At 40.1% G+C, this 19477-nt stretch overlaps 1 protein-coding gene across 4 annotated transcripts in view; it reads right to left on the reverse strand.

The window, feature by feature from the left end:
* Positions 1–494: 494 nt before the first annotated feature.
* The window catches only part of LOC134139673 (glycerol-3-phosphate acyltransferase 3-like), a 28451-nt gene continuing 9468 nt past the window's right edge, over positions 495–19477 (reverse strand). The window contains exons 2-12 of one of the 4 annotated variants that reach the window (XR_009958237.1): positions 10410–10680; positions 9146–9220; positions 8380–8469; positions 7553–7646; positions 7159–7274; positions 5607–5662; positions 5191–5276; positions 3968–4096; positions 1907–1986; positions 800–1466; positions 495–589 (exon numbers count right to left, since the gene is read on the reverse strand). Coding sequence is in view for 3 of the 4 variants with exons in the window: in XM_062574359.1 (XP_062430343.1) it covers positions 1352–1466; positions 1907–1986; positions 3968–4096; positions 5191–5276; positions 5607–5662; positions 7159–7274; positions 7553–7646; positions 8380–8469; positions 9146–9220; positions 10410–10680 (1112 nt within the window). In the remaining variant the exon portion in view is untranslated. Of the gene's footprint in view, positions 1467–1906; positions 1987–3967; positions 4097–5190; positions 5277–5606; positions 5663–7158; positions 7275–7552; positions 7647–8379; positions 8470–9145; positions 9221–10409; positions 10681–19477 lie in introns of all 4 variants that reach the window. The other 3 variants (XM_062574360.1, XM_062574361.1, XM_062574359.1) reach the window with 3 other exon arrangements.

Here is a 19477-nt window from a genome sequence, read left to right on the forward strand (position 1 = left end):
CACACTGGGCTTGGCCCAGATGCAGGTAAGCTCAGTTTTCTATTTCTGCACTGCATAGCCTTAAGCAAATTACTACCCCTGTTAACCCCTCCGTTTCATATCAGTTTTGTATAACTAAACACTGAACTTTCCAGGGCTGGGTAGTTTTATAGTCTCTATTTGTGCAGTGCTGTATACACAGCTTGCCATGACAGATCTTCCATCTCTGATGAGATCTCAATCAATGAGCTGTTGTAATGCAAACCTTATTAACTGTTCTTACCAACCGATCTGTCTTCCAGCAATTTAGGCAGAGCAAAGTAATATCTATTCGTGTGCGCTTCATTAGTGACATTCAGATCATTAAAAAAGACAGATTCTTCCTCGTGAGAGCTACTCAAAGGGAAAGCAAACATTTTTATACAAAAAAACGCTAAATGTGACTGGAATATTTAAATCTCACATTTCTTAAGTGCACTTACGTGAATTATTTCCGGAGGGTGGGCTTGCCAGAGAGCAATCAGCAGCTTTCACAACCAGTGATGACATAAGCAGGCACCTAGCCATAAATAATTTCAGCACATGATAATGGACGCCATGACATAGTTCTCTTTAATTCATGCAAGGCATAAAAACAGACATAGAAAGGGATACAGCAAAACCGGAAGTCAAAACATAATGCAACAATATGGTGCATTTTTTCTATCATATTGTCCTTTCTTCAGACTAATTTATCCCAGTGACACAGCTAGGTACATGGGATAAGCTATCACGTCAGTTGTTCTACTGCTTTTCAGCAGAACCCTTGAACACTTCCTACCTTGCAACCCCCGGTCTTGTAACATGAAGATGGAAGTCTGCAATTGCTTCTCTCCCTGTGACAGCCAACACGTCATCTCCAATTTCCAATTCCAAAAGTGTATTTTAGTGAATTGCCCAATTTCTTCTGACATCAGCAGGTTACATCTCTAATGTAACACCACCTCTGGCTCAGGAAAACTGCTAAAACAAATTGTTGCTATAGGTTGGGAGTGTGGAGATGTTTTATTAAGAGTTAAGAATTTAACGTCTAAGGTAACTCAAAGATTAGAGATTTGGCGTTCTAAAAAAAAAAAAAAAAAAAAAAAAAAAATTACTAATTTTGCAGAGGGTTCTCACTCATCACTGGAGAGAAATAAAAACAAACATTTTAAGTTTTCCTATTTATAAACATGCATTCTTACTTAAAACACACTGTTTATGGCTTCTCTGCCACATCACATGCAATATATCTTACGGAGACAGCTGGTAAAGAAGCGGGTTTTAATATATAAAATATAGCTCTGTTTCTGAACAAGTCATGGAAAAAAGCATGAGCTAAAATAAGCACCATTCAATGAACATTTCCATTTCCTGCTGTTCCATTCTCTACTACTATCTGGCAATATTTTTTCTGTTGCTCCTCCTTGAAAGACTCTTTGACTTTTTTCCTTTTCAGTCCTCCATCCCTGGAAGATACAGATCAAAAAACAGTGTTGAGTTCATTTCACGGTAAAGGTAGAAAAAGTTCACAATATTTAGATTATATAGTCAAAGCAACTTTCACCTTAAACATCAGCTTTTACAGTACAACGCTTAATGATCTGTATTGCCAAGATTTATTACAAAATATAAACAGTGCCTTTCTTTGAATTCTTATCAAATTCTCCCTGCTAGCTGGATTCACTCTGCCAGATATGTTCCTCTTTTTATACTGTATTAGTCTACTCATTCTAGAGGAACTGTTCACTGAATAAGAAATACTCTCTCAAATTCAGTAAGGGCGGTGGACTACAGCCAAAGCAAGGCAAATTTAGAAGAAACTTTAAAAGACTCCAGGCTTCTACGCTAATCTTCCAGAACAGCTAACTGTGTTTCAAACCCAGCTTCTAAAGGTCTTGATTCTTACCAAGGAAGTACTGACATTCCTCCCTGAGCAGCGATGACAGCCTTGACTCTGTCAGCAAAGTGAACAGCATCTTCTTCTTCCTGAAAGAGATGTAAGTAAACTGCTTTACAATTTTAACATTTTCTCTACGCCCTACTTTAAAAAAACACTTCCTGCGAGAGAACAGGCAGTTAGGTTTATACCAGGCCCAAATGTGACCTACAGGGCAGTTTTCGCAGGTTCTAGCAAGTCAGTCTGCTGGGTTTGCCACCATTCAGTACCAAAAAAGAAACGGCATGCATTCAGCAGTCTGAAACAACACATGCTCCAAGCAAGGTCACAGGCCTGGCCAGAGCAGGGGATGCATCTGCTCCCAGTACCTCGGTAACCATCTGGCTACAAGAAACCCAGAGCAAATCAACAGTGTCATCTTAGAGGAGACATGGTGTCTTGAGCAGGATTGGGGCCTCGTACATTCAGTATCAGTGAATTATTGTGAGGCTACAGGAGTCAGTTTGCCCTAACCACAGAGGATACATGTGTTACCACCCTGTCAAGACTGAGCAAAGAGTGAGGTGGCCTTCAGGGGCAGTGGGCTGGCAGGCCATGCCAAGCTGCATAGTAATGCTACTGTGAAACAGATTAGCTGGATATTCTGTAGGGCAGAGAAGCAACAAGGTGGGAAGGAGCAGGGCAGACGGGGCAGAGGCAGGGCACAGGATGGCAGAAATACCCCAGCACAGAGTGAAGAGAAGGCCTGAATTGAAATATCACTTCTGGAGTAAAGAAAGAGAGGGTTGTGCCAAGCTGAAGGGCAGGACTCCTGCAGCACAACACCATATTTCAACCTCTATTCCAATCTCTGGGAGCAGATGAGAGCAAGGCAGCTGCACCCATGTAGCTGTTTGTGGGCAAAAGGAAAGATGGTATACAGATACCTAAATGTCTCTGAAAGAGCAGTTTTTACTTAAAGACAACAAACCCACATAAATCCATGCTGACTGTGTATAGTTGTGCATCTCAATACCATACTTAGTACTCATGTTATACAGCTTTCTTTACCATTTCAGGTGTCCCCAAAAATTCCATTATCCCAAATAACAGAGAAGTGACTGTGAAATCACTTTCTTGTATTGATCTAATTCTCAAAGAGCTGGAAGAAAAATGGTTCCTAAGTATACAGAAGGTTCCTAAGTATACAGAAACTAGCCCCCTCTTCCCCTCCCCCCCCCCAAAAAAAAAAAAAAAAAAAAAAAAAAAGATAGGCACATTTCAAGAAGTGGCTCATTCAACAAAGAAAAGAAAGGCTCCACATTCATTTCCTTCTGTGATTACCTCATCTAATATTCCCAGTTCACAGGCAGAAAAACTCCCAGCCCTGCAGATTCAGCCTACACACTGACATCTCTAGTAAAAGATGACACAGTGCATCTTCATTTTAAATAAACTTCTGGGAAAAAATATGTCTTCACCTTCTTACAGCTGCTGCCATACCTGCTCAAGGCTATTAAAATTAAGGTCAGTTTCCTTTCCGATTTCTAAAAAGATGGGTAGTGTATAAACCAGATTGCCATATAGGTTTAGTAGAAAAAACAAGAATTCAACAAGACACAAGCTAGAGAGAAGATGACAGCTCTTCTAGAGCTTTTCTGACTTTGCTATGTTAGCTGTGTTAAGACATCTTTTCACTGCAGTAAGTAGGTAGGAACAATGAATACTCTCAAACTGCCCAATTGTAAGTGCTCTGAGATACCAACTTTCACAGATAAACAGCCATAGTACAGAAAGTTTATAGCCCTCAAAGACATGAGCTTTATTTACTCCAATGGTACACCATGGAAACCTTTCCCTTAGAGAGGGAAATGTAGAACTATAGTTGGATTGCTTCCATTATCTTAGCATGCTGCATTTTCTGATTTCCAGTCTTTGCTTAATTTTAAAATTAAATTGAAGGTCATTTCTGGCTTTTGTCCACTAGGTTGTCAATAAAGATCAAAAACATAATGCCATTACATCATGCCTAGCAGTACAAGTTTCCTCCCAGAAAACAGTTACAGGCATCTCCAAAAAATATATAAGTACCTCTTTGACCATTGGTGGCAGGTACCACACATTGCAGACAACAGCCCAACTGGTCATCAGTTTAAAAGCATAGGTCGTCATGGAGTGTTTCATGCTGTCCCAGAAAGCATCTCCAAAGCGAGGGTCATACTACAACACAAGAATAATAAGCTGAAGGGCGCGATCTCTTATGCACGCAGTATGTGGAGATACAAGATGTATACGCAGAAGAGACAACAGGCATAGAACTAACAGCAATCACAGATCAGCCTAAGATTAAAGAACCACTTCAAAGATGAAAAAGTAAAAAGATACTCAAAAAGGAGTTCACAGTGTCAGTTCTGAGAAGAGACAATTGTGAAACAAACAAACAAAAAAAAGCTTGCGTATGCAAAGCAAGAGTTCATACTAGACTACATACACTCTACAGCTGGACCTGGGTTAACACACAGAGGTTGCTTTTTCTTTGGCTATGAAGTCACAGCTCAACCTCTTAAATCAGGTGCAAATTTATTCCCACCTCCTAAAAACAGCAGGAAATGCAGGCTGAAGCTCCATGTTTTCACTTTTATTAGAAGTTAATAAAATTTAACCTTTAAAGGTAACACAGGACTCCAAACTAGGACAGCCTCATAGAAACAAATCTCTACTGTAACCAGATGCAGCCATTCAAAAAGTATAACCTTGCAACAATGTCTATACCTATGGTTCTACTGACTACAAGGTTTGCTTCACATAATGCTCACAATACCTGCAACAGTTTCCATGAGATTAGAGAACATCATAGCTGCAGGAAAAGGAACTAATGTATTCAGAGGTGAAGTGACTCTGCTAAAGCTACTCAGAAAGCTCTAGAAATGCCAAGAAAATAATCAATTCCTAGCCCTGTGCCTTTATCCTCAAAACAAAAAATGGACCCAGGAGCCTTAGAACAACAACAACAACAAAAAAAAAAAAAAAAAAAAAAAAAAAAAAAAAGCAGACAGAATGGAACATAGCAATTGCAATGGGGCTTTTTGAGTTGCTCCCAACCAGTTGTAAAGACACTCAGGAATTCATTTCTCCTACGCCACTAACCTGTAAGACGCTGCCATCATAAAACGGTTCAGATTTCCCAGGGCTTTATCTAGTGCCTTATTCATGCAAAACAAAGACCCTTTTAAAGTTTACATACAAATATCTTCTCTGATTTGAGGGCTTCCTGCATATAATCCTTCCATGCTTGGGAATGGGAGATACATTACCTTGATTGCTACTGGATGGATAGTCCCTCCCACCTCAAAGCTTCCCTTCTTAAACATCATTACTGAAGTATTGTTTATGCAGGTACCTGGCCAGAATTAAAATAAGTAATGAGTTAATCCATTCTAATAAAGCTATCAAAAAATGAATCAAAATCTGCCTTAAGGAGACTTAAGTTGTTGGAGGATAAAGCAAACTTTAGAAACTCAGAGTCTGTTCTCTCTTCTGTTATGCTACACAGCCCAAATAGACTGTCATAAAACTGTTGTAGAATAATGGAATTTGACATCTAATACCTCAGCAAGAGCTACGGAATAATAATAAAGAAAATCCCTTCACTGTAAAGGTCAGGTGTAATAAACTACATATGACAGCAAGACATGAGCACAGCAGTAAAACCAGTATAGTTTTTTCTTACCTTCTGGAAAAATTAAAATGGGTAATTTGGTCTTCTCTGCAATGTGTTCTCTAATTCTGTGGAGGGAAAAATAAAAATTTAAGTGTACGTTTCACTTCCATAGAAGACATTCTCATTCACATCCAGTCATGAATCTAAACATATGTGATCTCTTAAATATGACAAGAAAAAGCCATCACCCAATTGCTCTCTATCAGGATAAGAATTAGTTCCAGGCCTTCACCTTGGACATTCTCTTGCTAGTTGCATAACAGGGTTTTCTACAGAAGTGAATAACTCATTTCATCCATTTTAACCAATTAACAGCGGTACTTGAGATGCATGAATTGTTTCTCATTATCTCTGACAGGCTCTGGCTATGAATGCTGTCAAGCTTCTTTTGCCTCAAGTATGACAGTTTTCCATATTTCAAGTTTTCATGCTTTCCAGCTTCATAATATCAGTTTTATACATATCTAATAATCCTCCTCATCTAGATAAGAATTAAACCAAGTTTTTACTACATTTGGTGGGGTTTTTTTTAATTTTTTTTTAATTATTTTTTTTAAAAATTTACTGACACACAAGATTAGTTGTTTCTCAAGACATATATCTGTCTTTCCTAAGAATCAAAAGAACACAGTTTCTCTACAGGCCATGTTAAAGAACAAAAACAAAACTTCAGATAGCAAAACAAGGGAATGATCCAGCACAGAGTGACCTCCTCCATTTTTCTAAAGACTAACTGCCACAGACACTTGCTTAATGTTAGCCGCATTGCATCCTCTTTCCTGAGGACTAAAAATAGCTAAAAACAATTTGCTCTATAAAAAAAAATGAGAACATGAGAAAAGCCACACTGAGCCAAACTTGTTCATGTCCTTCAAGTCCGACACGCTATTCTGACAGCAATCAATACTGCAGGCCTGGAGAGCAGTACAGCAATCAAGCAAACATACAAAGACATTTTCAGAATGCTCTTCCAGCAGCCAGCTGATATTTTTTTTTCTTATGAACTCATTTAATTGCATCTGCAAATTTTTGCATGCAAGACTGATAAGGGCTGAGGATGTTTCCAATGAATAGTGATTGGTTCCACCAAATGATCTGTCCATCTCCAGAAGCAAATACATGAACCTAAAGTTAAGTTTGAAGCCTCCCTTTATCCTGTACTCATGATGGTAAAACCAGTCTCGCAATGCTCAGAGCTGATGAAAAATGTACGAGGGCAAAACATGATCTGGGAGGCAGATACGTTGACAAAACTCGGATTCCTGTCCTGACATCCCGAGTTATCACTCTTGAATCTGAATGAACAAGCGGCTGTCAGGGGCAGGCAGGGTGATAATGGAAATGCAGAAATTTCCAGAGGTTACAGGGCAAACGGTCAGGAGTCCAGAAGATTGCTACACCTTGCATCGTAAGTGATGGAGCAGTTACAGAACTCACACTGATGACAACCTACAGTTGTTCAGCAAGAGCACACGTAGGGTCAAAACATTCTTAATTCACACTCATGACTCACAGTTTCTAAACCTGATGGGTTAATTAAGTTAACACCTCACTACCTTACTTTTTTCTCACCAGGTGACGGTCTTTCATTTCTGAACGTTCAAACAAAACATGATCACTGGTTTTCATGAAAGATTTTTGAATAAGTCCTAGAAGCCCTCCGTGTGCCTGGCCAACCTGCAAGCCCAAAACAAACTAGTTACTATGCAAACACATGCACACTTTTAAATGATAAAGTTATGAAAGAAGATGCATCAATTTCTGAGCTCATTCACATGTGATCCTGGTGCTCTTGGTCAAAAACATGCACAAGCCTACCTGTGTTCATCACTCTGTAGTCCTGAAAGTGAGAACCTGAATCCTATCACATCCTGCTGTCTCTACCTATGATCTCATCCAACACTACCTGCGGGCATCTCAAAATTACCAGTATTTACCAATTCTCTTGTTCATACCAAAGAATAGCATCCATCACTAGCCAGGATTAGAACATCTAATGGAGATGTGTGGTTCGCTACGCAGATGCCTCCTTTTTGCGGTCTGTTTTCTCTGTAACGACAACCGTTAAAGTAATTACTTGATGTTTATTCTCAAGGCTCCAGCCCCCACTAGGAAATCCAGACTTCACTAGTTTTGGCATTTCAGTAAATTCCTTAGTTCTGTATGTTAGTATCCTCATAGCTGGGAACATGCAATTTCTCTGCAGAAGACATTTTAGTTGCAAACATTACCATTCAGAGAGGCACGTATCAAAGACTACTCAGAGACACTGAAACTCTATGTTCAAAAATACTAGAGCATGATTTTGTTGTCTTCTAAAGCAAAAAAAAAAAAAAAAAAAACACCACACAAAAGGAGCCTGTATTACATAAATCTTCTTAATTACAATAACCAAGCAAGCAAGATTTTACTTATATACCCATCCACAATACACTTCAGGAAAGAGCGTGAAGGATTAGCTACTGAACAAGTCAGCTAATAAAGCAATTGTAGGTTTTGAGAAAAACATCCGAGTTTAAATTTAATCAAGTATAGAACATTTATTTCACCTTTGCATACCCTGCAAACACACAACAGAAAATACAGTAGTGGCATGAAAACTACTGGAGAGAAAGGAAGACAGATAAAGTTTAAGATTATCTAAATTCTCGAAACTAATTTCATCCGTCGTAACACACAATAATGGAATAAAAATCCCCCTCTGAAACTTGAGATGCTTGATACCATAGAGAGCACTAAGAAATGAATAATGCACATCTGAGAGTGGGTTGGCATCACCCACCTGTTATGGAAATGAACAGCACCGCTCAGACATCGGACCCCTAACGCAGCACATGTCATCTGAACCTGGTTGCTCAGCCAGCATTTAATCCTAGAAGAAATAAAACCATGCATACGTTTTTAGTTCTCTGTAGCCACTCATAGCACAATATCATTATTCCTAACCATTGTTATTACAAAAAGTACACTAAGATGATTTATTGCAATAGCTGTACCCAACAGGACAAGCTGGTTGGTTATCAGAGATAATTCTTGGCTCCATTCCTCTATTCAGGAATATTAAAATATTATTAGATTCAAAGCAGAGGAGATTATAGTAGGGCTTTTGATCTACAGATTTCCTCTAGAAGAAACTTATTGACTCACTCATTAACATTCATTAAGTATAGAAATATTTAGCTGGTAAATCATATTTGAGTTGTTTGCACTGACGGAACTTAACTATTCCACAGCGTTAATACTGAACTGCTCGTGACAGGACTTACTTGCCCTATGCTGAAACAAAAAGCATGCTTTTGATTTTCCATTGTAAGATGATGTATCTATCTGGGTTACTCCAGCAGTATCTTTCTGGGTTACATTGCATATCCCCTTTTGGATACCATTACCTTTCAGTACCCTATCAGTTTACAACAGAGAAATATCACTCCACAATCTTCAACGTTAATCCTCCCTCCCAGTTCAAGCAGAATTATACTCTAATGCCTTGATTCAATTACTTTAAGAACTGCAACAGAAATGGCAAAGAGCTCTCAGCAAACATTTACCTGCCATTTGGAAACTGTCCTACGACCGTGGTTGCTGAAACCAAGAAGAGGATACTGAAAGACGACAAGCTGATGCTACAAAATAAAATAAACCTCTTAATTAATGGTAAGAAGGAAAATTGGAAGATCAAGTGAAAAGATCTTTTAACCCCTTTATTCCTTCTAGAATGCTTCTCACCTCCGTTAATAGCATCTAATCAGCAATATAAATCAGTTAAGTCCAAAGGGATAACACGAGCCAATTAATCCTGCATTGAGTCCTAAATCTTCCGTTATCTGGAGTATATATTCCAAAAAGCACCATGTTTTGGTCTAAGGCTATCAGGTAGTAAACAATCTACCAAGTGCAAAGAGGCTAAGCAGCGGCTATGCGATTCTTTAAAGTAGGCGAGGTTATACTATAAAATGCAAAGCAGAGACTCATCACTAAATTTTTAAAAATCTATACAGACATTTCAGTACATATTTCTATCCTGCACAGTAAGTTACTACATAATCATGAAAATTAAATGTCATTAGTTACTAATGACCAAGTAAAACAAATTCTAAAGACATTTCCGCATGAAAAGCTGTCTCCTTAAATTGCCTAGCTAAGCTTACACAGAGGCATATGTACTTTGATAGGTTATTTACTGGTATAAGACACCTTTATGCACTGCAACAGTTTTTAGAATATTTCCCTCCTTTAAAAGGAATCAGAGTCTTTAAAAGCTTCTTCTCTATAGAGGAATATATTAAGATTTGTAATTGCACTGTCAATGTAATACAGGTTGTTTTTGTTTAAAGGCACCTCAAATATTCTAAAAATACATCTCAAATAGGTGAGTCTCTCTGTTATTTTTCCTCCATCTTTTTTGCCCCATCCAGATCTGCACTCCCAGAACACTAGCTTTCCTCCCAACTCGGGCATTCAGCATAAAAGCTCCCCCAAATTTTTCAAGAAAGTAGAGCCCCATCCTTTCAATTGTTACTTTATATCAAAAACATCTGCAAGTCTTCTCTATGAGGTTTTGCTGGATTTGAAAAAAACTAATTAAATGAATAGACACATTAGCACACTAAGAAAACAAAACATGAGAAATTTACCTCCTCAACACTTTTCAGGGATATTTTGATGTTCAGAGTTTTCATGGCATCTTCAAAAAAAATCAAAGTCATGCCACAAACTCATTCCTGCATTAGTCAAAAGCATATTATTTCACTGATCTTTTGTAAAAAACAACATGAAAAGAAAACAAACTCCAGTTAATTTTATCTGGCTCACCGAAGAGGCATCAGGAGACAGTACCGGATTAGGATCCCAGTGATCCACACAAAGGCCAGTTGCCAGCTGACATGGTGAAAGTTGGCATTAGTTCTGCTAAGGAGGTTCCAGGAGACCAGCTCCTCAGAGGAGAAACGCCGGGTGACTTCGTCATCTGCAACCGCCTCAAACCCCTTCTTGGAGAAATACAGAATATCAGCAAGGTTGAAGCATCCTTGTCGCTGGCCAGCAATCTCCTCTTCCATGGAGGTTTCTTCCCTCTGGATGATCCCTTAATAGTAAAAAGCAAACAAAAAACACCTGGATAAGGAAAGGAGCCCTCCTTCCACACAGGAAAATGGACAATCAAATCTCCAGGAAGAGGAAAATACTCCTCCTTTTGAGGAGTAGTTCTCCTACCGTAAGCACTCCCAGTAATGCATGGGCATGTTTGGTTTATGGATTATCAGTTAACTCCACAGGTTGCTTCACTAATCCTGTGCCATATCACATCACTAGACTGTTGAAGAGACAAGCCTTCAGAGTCAATTGCAAATAAAACCCTGAGCATGACATTGTCTTCATTATCATTTACCAAACAACGTATGCCCGCAGTTAGCAATGTCAACCCTGCACTGCCAAGATTACAGCTCTCCGCTCTTGTTCTGAGATAAAAAGTAAAGTAGTGTTTATTTTGTTGTTGGTTTTACTGTCCTCATTTAATCTGGAGGTTTTTTTGCAATATTGCCCCAGCTGTAAACACCTTCTTCAACATTTTTTCCTTAGAGCCTTCTCCCCCTGCACTGTTTCTTCTTTATGAGTCACTTCACTTCCAAGAAGCATGAAGTTGTCAACCTTTTCTCCATAAACATACATACGGTAACACAAAAACACTATCAGAAAGAAACAAACATATTCACATTTCGTATTTGTAAAATTGTGCCTCATTGTGAAATCTCAGTGATGTTGACTGAAACGGCCCTGAAAACAGATTCTTAGCTAGCTGTTTACTGTAAACAGCACTGCATTGATTTGTATCAACTAATATTTCCTTTTTTTAATAGCATTAAATATGCATGCCTTTAGTGCATCTTAATAAGTGTGCTAGCCTCTGATCAGAATCACAAAACCTTCCTCTAGCTGGATTTCAGTTGAACCTTCAATGTCAGGGAAATCAGACCTGTAAGTCTTCAGGTGACAAACAGAACAATCTGTCTTGGATTCCTATGACTATAAACACCACTACAAGTAAAAGAATTATGAGACTTTGATCCAGTCCCTTTCCGTGGAAAAAAAGAAAGGAAAATAGTTGGAAAAACAAAACAGAAACAAAACTACACTGTCTTTGAGATTCTATCCCCATATTTAGAGAGGAGTTCAAAGAGTAACAGTGATCCAAGGGCTTATGCCACTGCTTTGCTTAAGGCTCAGTCTTTTGCATAACAGGAGTTATAAGAAAAACAGAGAACCTGTGAAGAGAAGTGTCAGGTGCAAAAAATATCCATTCTTCCTCCTAAACCTCTGAAGAGGGAAAACTAACGGAATCACAAAGTACAAAATCCCCATGAAAAAGGGGACAGCTTCCCAAACACTTATCAGCAATGTCTTTCTCTTCCCACATTGCTCTCTCTAATGTCCTGTTACCCAGAGGATTAACCAATGGACATCTTACTTATTATATACTCAGTCTCTTTTACTGTTTTGTTCAAACTTCATTTTGACCATTCTAGTTTTCTTATTTAACATCAGATGCAATTTTGTTTGTTCTCTTTCCTAGGTAAGATATTAAAATAGTTGCCGTTTTACCAGATGAATACTGCCGTGTCATCTTCATACAAAGATCTTACCATTGGAGATTAAATTTTCAAGTGCCAGCGCCTTCTGCTTTTTTACTCCCTTCTCAATCTGCAGGGTGGCCCACTGTTCCCAAAACAAGAAAAGTAAATGGTGATGGTTTTTATTTTGTCATTGCCAGGTATTCTGCAAAATCCATTTGTGAATTGTCTGAGTCTTTCTTACTGAAGTCGGAGCTTAGGTTTTCATTGATTTTTCAAATTCAGTCCTAAGGCTGTCACGAACATCCCCTATTTCATTTGTTATATTGATTACTTTTTGCCACTGCACTGAAATATTATTTGGTTCAAACTTATTTTCAGGACTCCTGCAGGGTTTTTTGTTTGTTTGTTTTATTTTGTTTTTAAAATCAGATTACTGAGCTATCTGAGAGATTCTATGAGGTCCACAGGTCCAAGACTCTCTTCCCTAGTCAGCTTCAGGCAAACGATACAAAAAACTGTCACTGAAGTTAGAGACATTCTGGAATGACAGACCTAAAAATGTATTTTAAAGAATAAAACAGAGCCTCAGGGTAGTCACACAGTTTGTGTTAATAAAAGACAAGGAGAGGAGGGGGGCCATTTCTTATTGAATAGTACTTTTGAAGTAGTAGTTTTGGTAATGAGTTCACCTTTCCCTATTTGCACCTTTTTGAACCATCTCTGTTTTCTCCACCCTGTGCAAACTAGCTCAAAACTCAGTTACCAAAATCAAATACACCAGAAAAAAACACCGCCTTTTCTACAATACATTCAACACATTGAAACATCTCTTATAAATACACAAAATCATTACAAAGACCATTTGCAATATCGCTGCCTATTTCTTCAGGTTTTATGTTGGCACAAAATGCAATAGTAAATATATAGATAAACAAATAGTAGCACTTATCAATACCAACTCTTCCCATATTTATGTTGTCTGTCATAACAGGACACAGAAGTCTTGTGTGTGTGTGCTCTGCTCATTATTAAGAAAGCAACTACCCACTCATCTTCAGCTGGCGTAAGGCTTCACAGCTACAACAGGTAAAGATCTATCCTTCTGGTTTGGGTAAGCTCTTGCTGAACAGTTTCTTTCTCTCTTAGTGACATACACAGCCATTGAAGTCACGGTGCAGCTTGATTCAAATAATTTTACCATCTTCCAGACCTACAGTTTTGCATACGCCAACAACTTAGATCAGCTTTTTGTCATCCTTAGGTTTTGTGTGTAGTGTGTAGTCCACCAGCTCCTTTCATAGCTACTGAACTAAAGTCAATGATAAAAAGGGACTCTTTTATCATAGGATAATCAGGATGTTTCAGTTACCTTCAGTTGACATATAGTACCAGTCATCTTTAAGAAAAAAAAGTAGAAAGGGTCCAGCGATGTTATGTGATGCTATTAAATGCCACAAAATCCATCTGTTATCACATCATAAAGAAAGAAATCCAAACCTCTGGACTGTCCATACTAGAACATTATTAGATTGAGATACAGTGAAAATTTTAAACATACTAGCTGTTCCAGCACAGACAAGTCCCATTATTCTCTAGAAAAAGGGAACTGACACATATCTACCCCAATGTTTCTCAATACGTGGTAAGTCAATCAGAAGTAGGGAGCTAGGGGGCTGTCATGAAAACTGGATCCCACACATTGAGAAATGAAAGAAAAATGCCATATGAACAAGAATGCCACACCATAAAAGGAATGAAAGACATGCGACAAACCTGAACTGTTCATAATCTGCTGCTGCTCCTCACCCCTCCTGCAGTATCCCAAAGAATAATTGCAAGGCATAGAATGATAGAATTAGTAAAGTTGGAAGGGACCTCTGGAGATCACCTAGTCCAACCTCCCCGCTCAGCAGGGTCACCTACAGCATGTTAGACAGGGTTGCAGCCAGGTGGGCCTTGAAGAGCTCCAGAGAAGGAGACTCCACAACCTCTCTGGGCAACCCTGTTCCAGTGCTCTGTCACTCTCCCAGGGAAGAAATCCCCCCTCACGTTCAGGCGGAACTTCCTGTGCTTCTATTTCTGCCCATTGCTTCTTGTCCTGTCACACGGGACAACTGAAAAGAGTTTGTCCCCGTCCCCTTGACACCCTCCCTTCAGGTACTTGTACACATTGATAAGATCCCCCCTCAGTCTTCTCCTCTCCAGGATGAACAGGCCCAGCTCTCGCAGCCGTTCCTCAGAGGGCAGGTGCTCCAGCCCTCTGATTATCTTTGTGGCCCCTCGCTGGACTCTCCCCAGTAGCTCCATGTCTCTCTTGTACTGGGGAGCTCAGAACTGGACACAGTACTCGAGAGGAGGCCTCCCCAGGGCTGAGGAGACGGGCAGGATCACCTCCCTCAACCTCCTGGCAACACTCTTCCCAGTGCACACCAGGACACCATTGGCCTTCTTGGCCACAAGGGCACATTGCTGGCTCATGGTGAATTGGTCATCCACCAGCACTCTCATGTCCTTCTCTGCAGAGCTGCTCTCCACAAGGTCAGCCCTGAGCTTGTGCCGGTGCCTAGGGTTATTTTTCCCTAGGTTCAGGGCCCTGCACTTGCCCTTGTTGAACCTCAGGAGGTTCCTCTCCACCCAGCTCTCCAGCCTGGCCAGGTCTCTCTGAATGGCAGCACAGCCCTCAGCTCTATCAGCCACTCCTCCCAGCTTGGTAGCATCCACAAACTTGCTGAGGAGGCACTCCGTGCCCTCATCCAGGTCATTGATGAAGAAGTTGTACAGGATGGGAGCCAGTACTGAGCCCCGGGGGACGCCACTAGCCACAGGCCTCCAACTGGACTCCACACCACTGATGATGACCCTCTGAGCTCGGCCTTTCAGCCAGTTCTCAAGTCACCTCACTGTCCACTCATCTAACCCACACTTCCTGAGTTTCTCTAGGAAGATGTTAGAGGAGACAGTGTCAAAAGCCTTGCTGAAGTCAAGGTACACAATGTACACTGCTCTCCCCTCATCTACCCAGACAGTCATTCCATCAGAGAAGGCTATCAGATTGCTCAAGCAAGATTTCCCCTTGGGGAATCCATGCTGACTACTCCTGATCACTTTCTTTTCCTCCATATGCCTGGAGATGACATCTAGAATGAGCTGTTCCATCCCCTTTTCAGGGATGCAGGTGAGGCTGACGGGCCTATAGTTGCCTGGGCCCTCCTTCTTGCCCTTTTGGAAGACTGCAGTGGCATTGGCTTTCTTCCAGTCCTCAGGCACCTCTCCAGTTCTCCAGGACCTTTCCAAGATGATGGAGAGCGGCCTGGCAACAACATCCGCCAGCTCCCTCAGTACCCGTGGGTGCCTCTCATCTGCGCCCATGCATTTGCAGATGTCTAGCCTGCCCAGAAGGTCCCTAATCCTATCCTCCTCAACCAAAGGAAAGTCTTCCGTTTTCCAGACTTTCTCCCTCACGTCCAGGTTGCAGGATTCATGAGGGCTGCCCTTAGCAGTGAAGACTGAAGCACAGAAGGCATGCAGTAATTCTGCCTTCTCTGTATCCCTTGTCACCAGGGCCCCCGCCCCATTCAGTAGCAGGCACACATTTTCCTTAGTCCTCCTCCTGCTGCTGATGTAGTTGAAGAAGCCCTTCCTGTTGTCCTTGATATCCCTTGCCAGACTCATTTCCAGCTGGGCCTTAGCATTCCTCGCCACATGGTGGGGGGGAAGTAAAATAAGAATCACCTAACATGGCAAACAAAGCCCCTTGCCTTACTTTTTGCTTTCCTGTCTGTTGTCTACCATCCTTATCTTGCATATCATGCTCTCACATGGACAGCACCTGCCATGAGCTTGCTCATGCTGTCTTAAGGTTATTTTGAATACCTCAAGGAGACCAGCCTTTGAGCTCCATTCAAAAAAATAAAAATAACCACCACTGACCAAAGGGATTTCTACTCAACAAATGTATATTACCAAGTTCAAATGAGTCAAAGATAAACCGAACAAAAATTGAAAAAGTTGACTAGTCAAGTATGAAGTCCTACCAGGCTATTACCTAACACCTTCGACAGCACAGAGCAACAGTTGGGTAAAAGCAGCAGTCTGTAGTTAAACAGACAACTGAGACTACGAAGATAGATGATCAGGAAGAGCTTCCAGAAGAGAAACAGTTACACAGGACTTGTTATCCTAAAAAGAGATGGTTGAAACAGTGTATGACAGGGATCTATAAAGTCATGACTGGCATAGAGTAAATTCATAAGAACAGTTACTCATTTTCTCTTCTAGTATAAAAACTGTGGAGCATTATACAAGAATGTTGGGCAGCAGCTATGAGGGGGAAAAAAGAAAAGGCAATCTCCTCCTCCACAACGTGCAGTCAAGTTGTGGAGTTCACAACCAAGAATGTACTGCCAGAGAAAAAAAAATGAAATCCAGTCAAGTAAAGTCAAGCTATGGAAGGAAATCATCATGAGATATGAAAAACAAGAATCTGCAGTAGAAGCTCAAGCGATGAACAGCTGGGAGAGTATTCCTGGCAGTACTGCTATATGTTAACCCGGCTCTTACACATTTCACTAAGCATTTGAGTTGACTCCTCTTAAAAGCAGGCTATTGGGCTAGGTCAAACTTTGGATCGACCCAGTGGAGCAAGCATTTACCTTCTCACGCATTTGGTGACATCCTTACATTTAATCTGTTTTTCAAACACAAAGTAAGGCTTTTGTGATTGCCTTTGTTTTGCAAAGTATTGAGACAGAGCAGTCACACTCGTCTTTGTTGCAACACTAATGAAAGGATGTTTTAAATAGCTTACAAAACCATAGATGTTGCAACTAGCACAGAATTTAAGTATTAAATGGAGCAACTTCATTCCTAAGTTTGCTGACTGAATAATGAGAACTCAGGTACTGTGCTTTCCTCCCTCACGTTTCTGAAGGATGAGGACACAAGGCATCTAAACATCTCTCAGGTAATCTCAGCCTGAACATCGAAAAAACTTGACAGCTTAACTCCAACAGCCCATTTATTTGAAGTTCCCTGTAATCATACTCTGAGTGAAATGAGTGCGCACAATACTTCATTACACTAATTATTCTCTTCATAGTACGTTAACCTTAAAAGCTATACAATGCAGCACATTCACTTTTTAAAAACTCATTTCTACTGTTTTGGTGAGTTTTTTCACTCCTTTTCTTTCTCAAGGGCAGCTTGATGTGTTATTCAGTAATATATTCTCCTGTCTTGTGTCTTCATTTACTTTTGTCTCTCTTTGCTTCTCTTCCAACATTTTGCCGTCTCTTCTCCCATGTTCTCCTAAAAGCTTTTTCAAATCCCTCATTACACACGTTCTTTTCAAACTTCTTGGCCTAGTTCTCATAGGTAACAAAGACACATCGCCTACTTCGCATCAATTACTCCATCTAAAATTTTCCGATGTAACTACAAAGAGAAGGTCAGTGGGTTTTTATTGGAAGCTAAAGTAAAACTCTAAAATCAAGCCCCTCAGGATTTTTGCATCCAACAGCCCTTTCTGCCTAGCTTCATCTCACCTTTCAGATCCCAGCCAAGAACCCAAAGTAAATAATCTGTGTATTATACCTCTACACAGGTCTGAAGAAAATGTCTAAGCTCTAACTCTCCATGTTCAAATGGTGGCAAGTATTTAGAAGTCTCCTGGCTGCTCACCTGAGGGCAGAAAAATCAGTTCAGTAGGGTTCTAGCAAAATTTGGAGTAAAAGGAAAAGTATCAATTCTTTGTTCTGTTTTGCAGTGGCTAGTTCGGAATAACTGTGTACTTAAAAGCATAGCAGAGATTCTATTCACCTAAGCATTCACAGCATCTGCCCATACTCGAATGGGAGTTTAGAGCACATTAGCTACCCGAACGTACAAGTGAGCTACTTCTCAACTGAAGACACAGCTACTGCAAACCTTCCTGAAACTCTTCTGTGGGATGGGTCTGGACTTTTGGGGTTCTCAACCCTCTAGCAAAACACAGCAGAGCTAGAAGAGGTTCAACACAGCCCACCAGCTGCTGTCCAGGAGCAGATGTCAGTCGTGCATGTATAAGAGCAGCCTGAAATAGCCTTTGCAGTTGGACGAAGCAATGCTGACTGGGCCATGTGTGAGGCTGAAAATTTTCTTAGGATTTACTCTCCAGACTGGGAGCGGGGCATCAGACTCCAGAAGTTTTATAGGGAGGGGTGGAGATCGTCCCAGAAAATCCTCCATGTCAGTGCAATTTCTATCAAAATATTAGCTGAGATTCTAGTAAAATGAACTGGTAAGGGCAGTGCTGATTTTACTCTGTTCTTGAGTCCATTTTTAGACCTAGGCAAATCCACCATGCATCAGTTCAAAGTAGTATCCATAACGCTAGCTGATTGATGCTTTCCCTATACACGACTACCTCTCAGGAAGCGTTAATATTCTAACTACACGAGGAAATTCAGATCTCATAAAATTCCAAACAAGATTCCTGGGAAATGGGACTACAGCTGCAAAGCATGCTTATCTAACTTCCCACAGGCCTTTAGGGTTCAGTATTTATTTCATACCAACAAATACATTTTCTTTTGCAGGTGCCAATCAACACTAAAGGGCTGGGGGAATATTGCTAGCTTACCTTTGCTGGTATTGTTGTTTCCACCAAAACCCATTACAGACAAGTAACTCTGAATTTTAAAACAAACGTGCTATTTCAGAAATGAAAGCTTACAAGCGTATTGGCCAGGATAAGCCCATCCAAACCTAATTCGTTTTTAACATGTTCAAAAATATTTTTTATGAACAAACGAAATGTAATAATAGTAAGTACTAACAGCTGTATAATAGAAACTTATGAAACTAATCTCTCAGAGATCTTTTACTGTTATACCATCCTCTCACCCTCAAAAGCAGATTTTCAGTCTTGAGTTCTGTTTTTAGAAAATATCTTGTTTTGTTTTACGGAATAAAGATCCAGATCCCTCATTGGAGGAGAGGCAAAGGATACAAACCCAAGTCTTGCCATGCACAGATTCCATCTTGCTCATTTGTTCCTGTTGCCAGTGCTAGAGCACCGAGAAAGTGAAGAAATGAGTTGTCTCATGTGCCACCATTATTCATTGCTCAAGAACAGATCTGCTAACTTGAACCTGATCTTAAAAGACCTGGTGCTCCCAGAAAATTCAGCAAGGGCTAAAGATATCCTTTCTCTACAAACACAGCTTTCAAAAAAAAAAAAAAAAAAAAAAAGAAAAAAAACATTTGACTTTAAAATCCATTATTTTAATATCTAGTCTTATTTTTCTCAAATTGACAGAACAGAGGAAAATA

This window comes from Rhea pennata, chromosome 4, assembly GCF_028389875.1.
Source record: "Rhea pennata isolate bPtePen1 chromosome 4, bPtePen1.pri, whole genome shotgun sequence".
Classification (NCBI taxonomy): domain Eukaryota; kingdom Metazoa; phylum Chordata; class Aves; order Rheiformes; family Rheidae; genus Rhea; species Rhea pennata.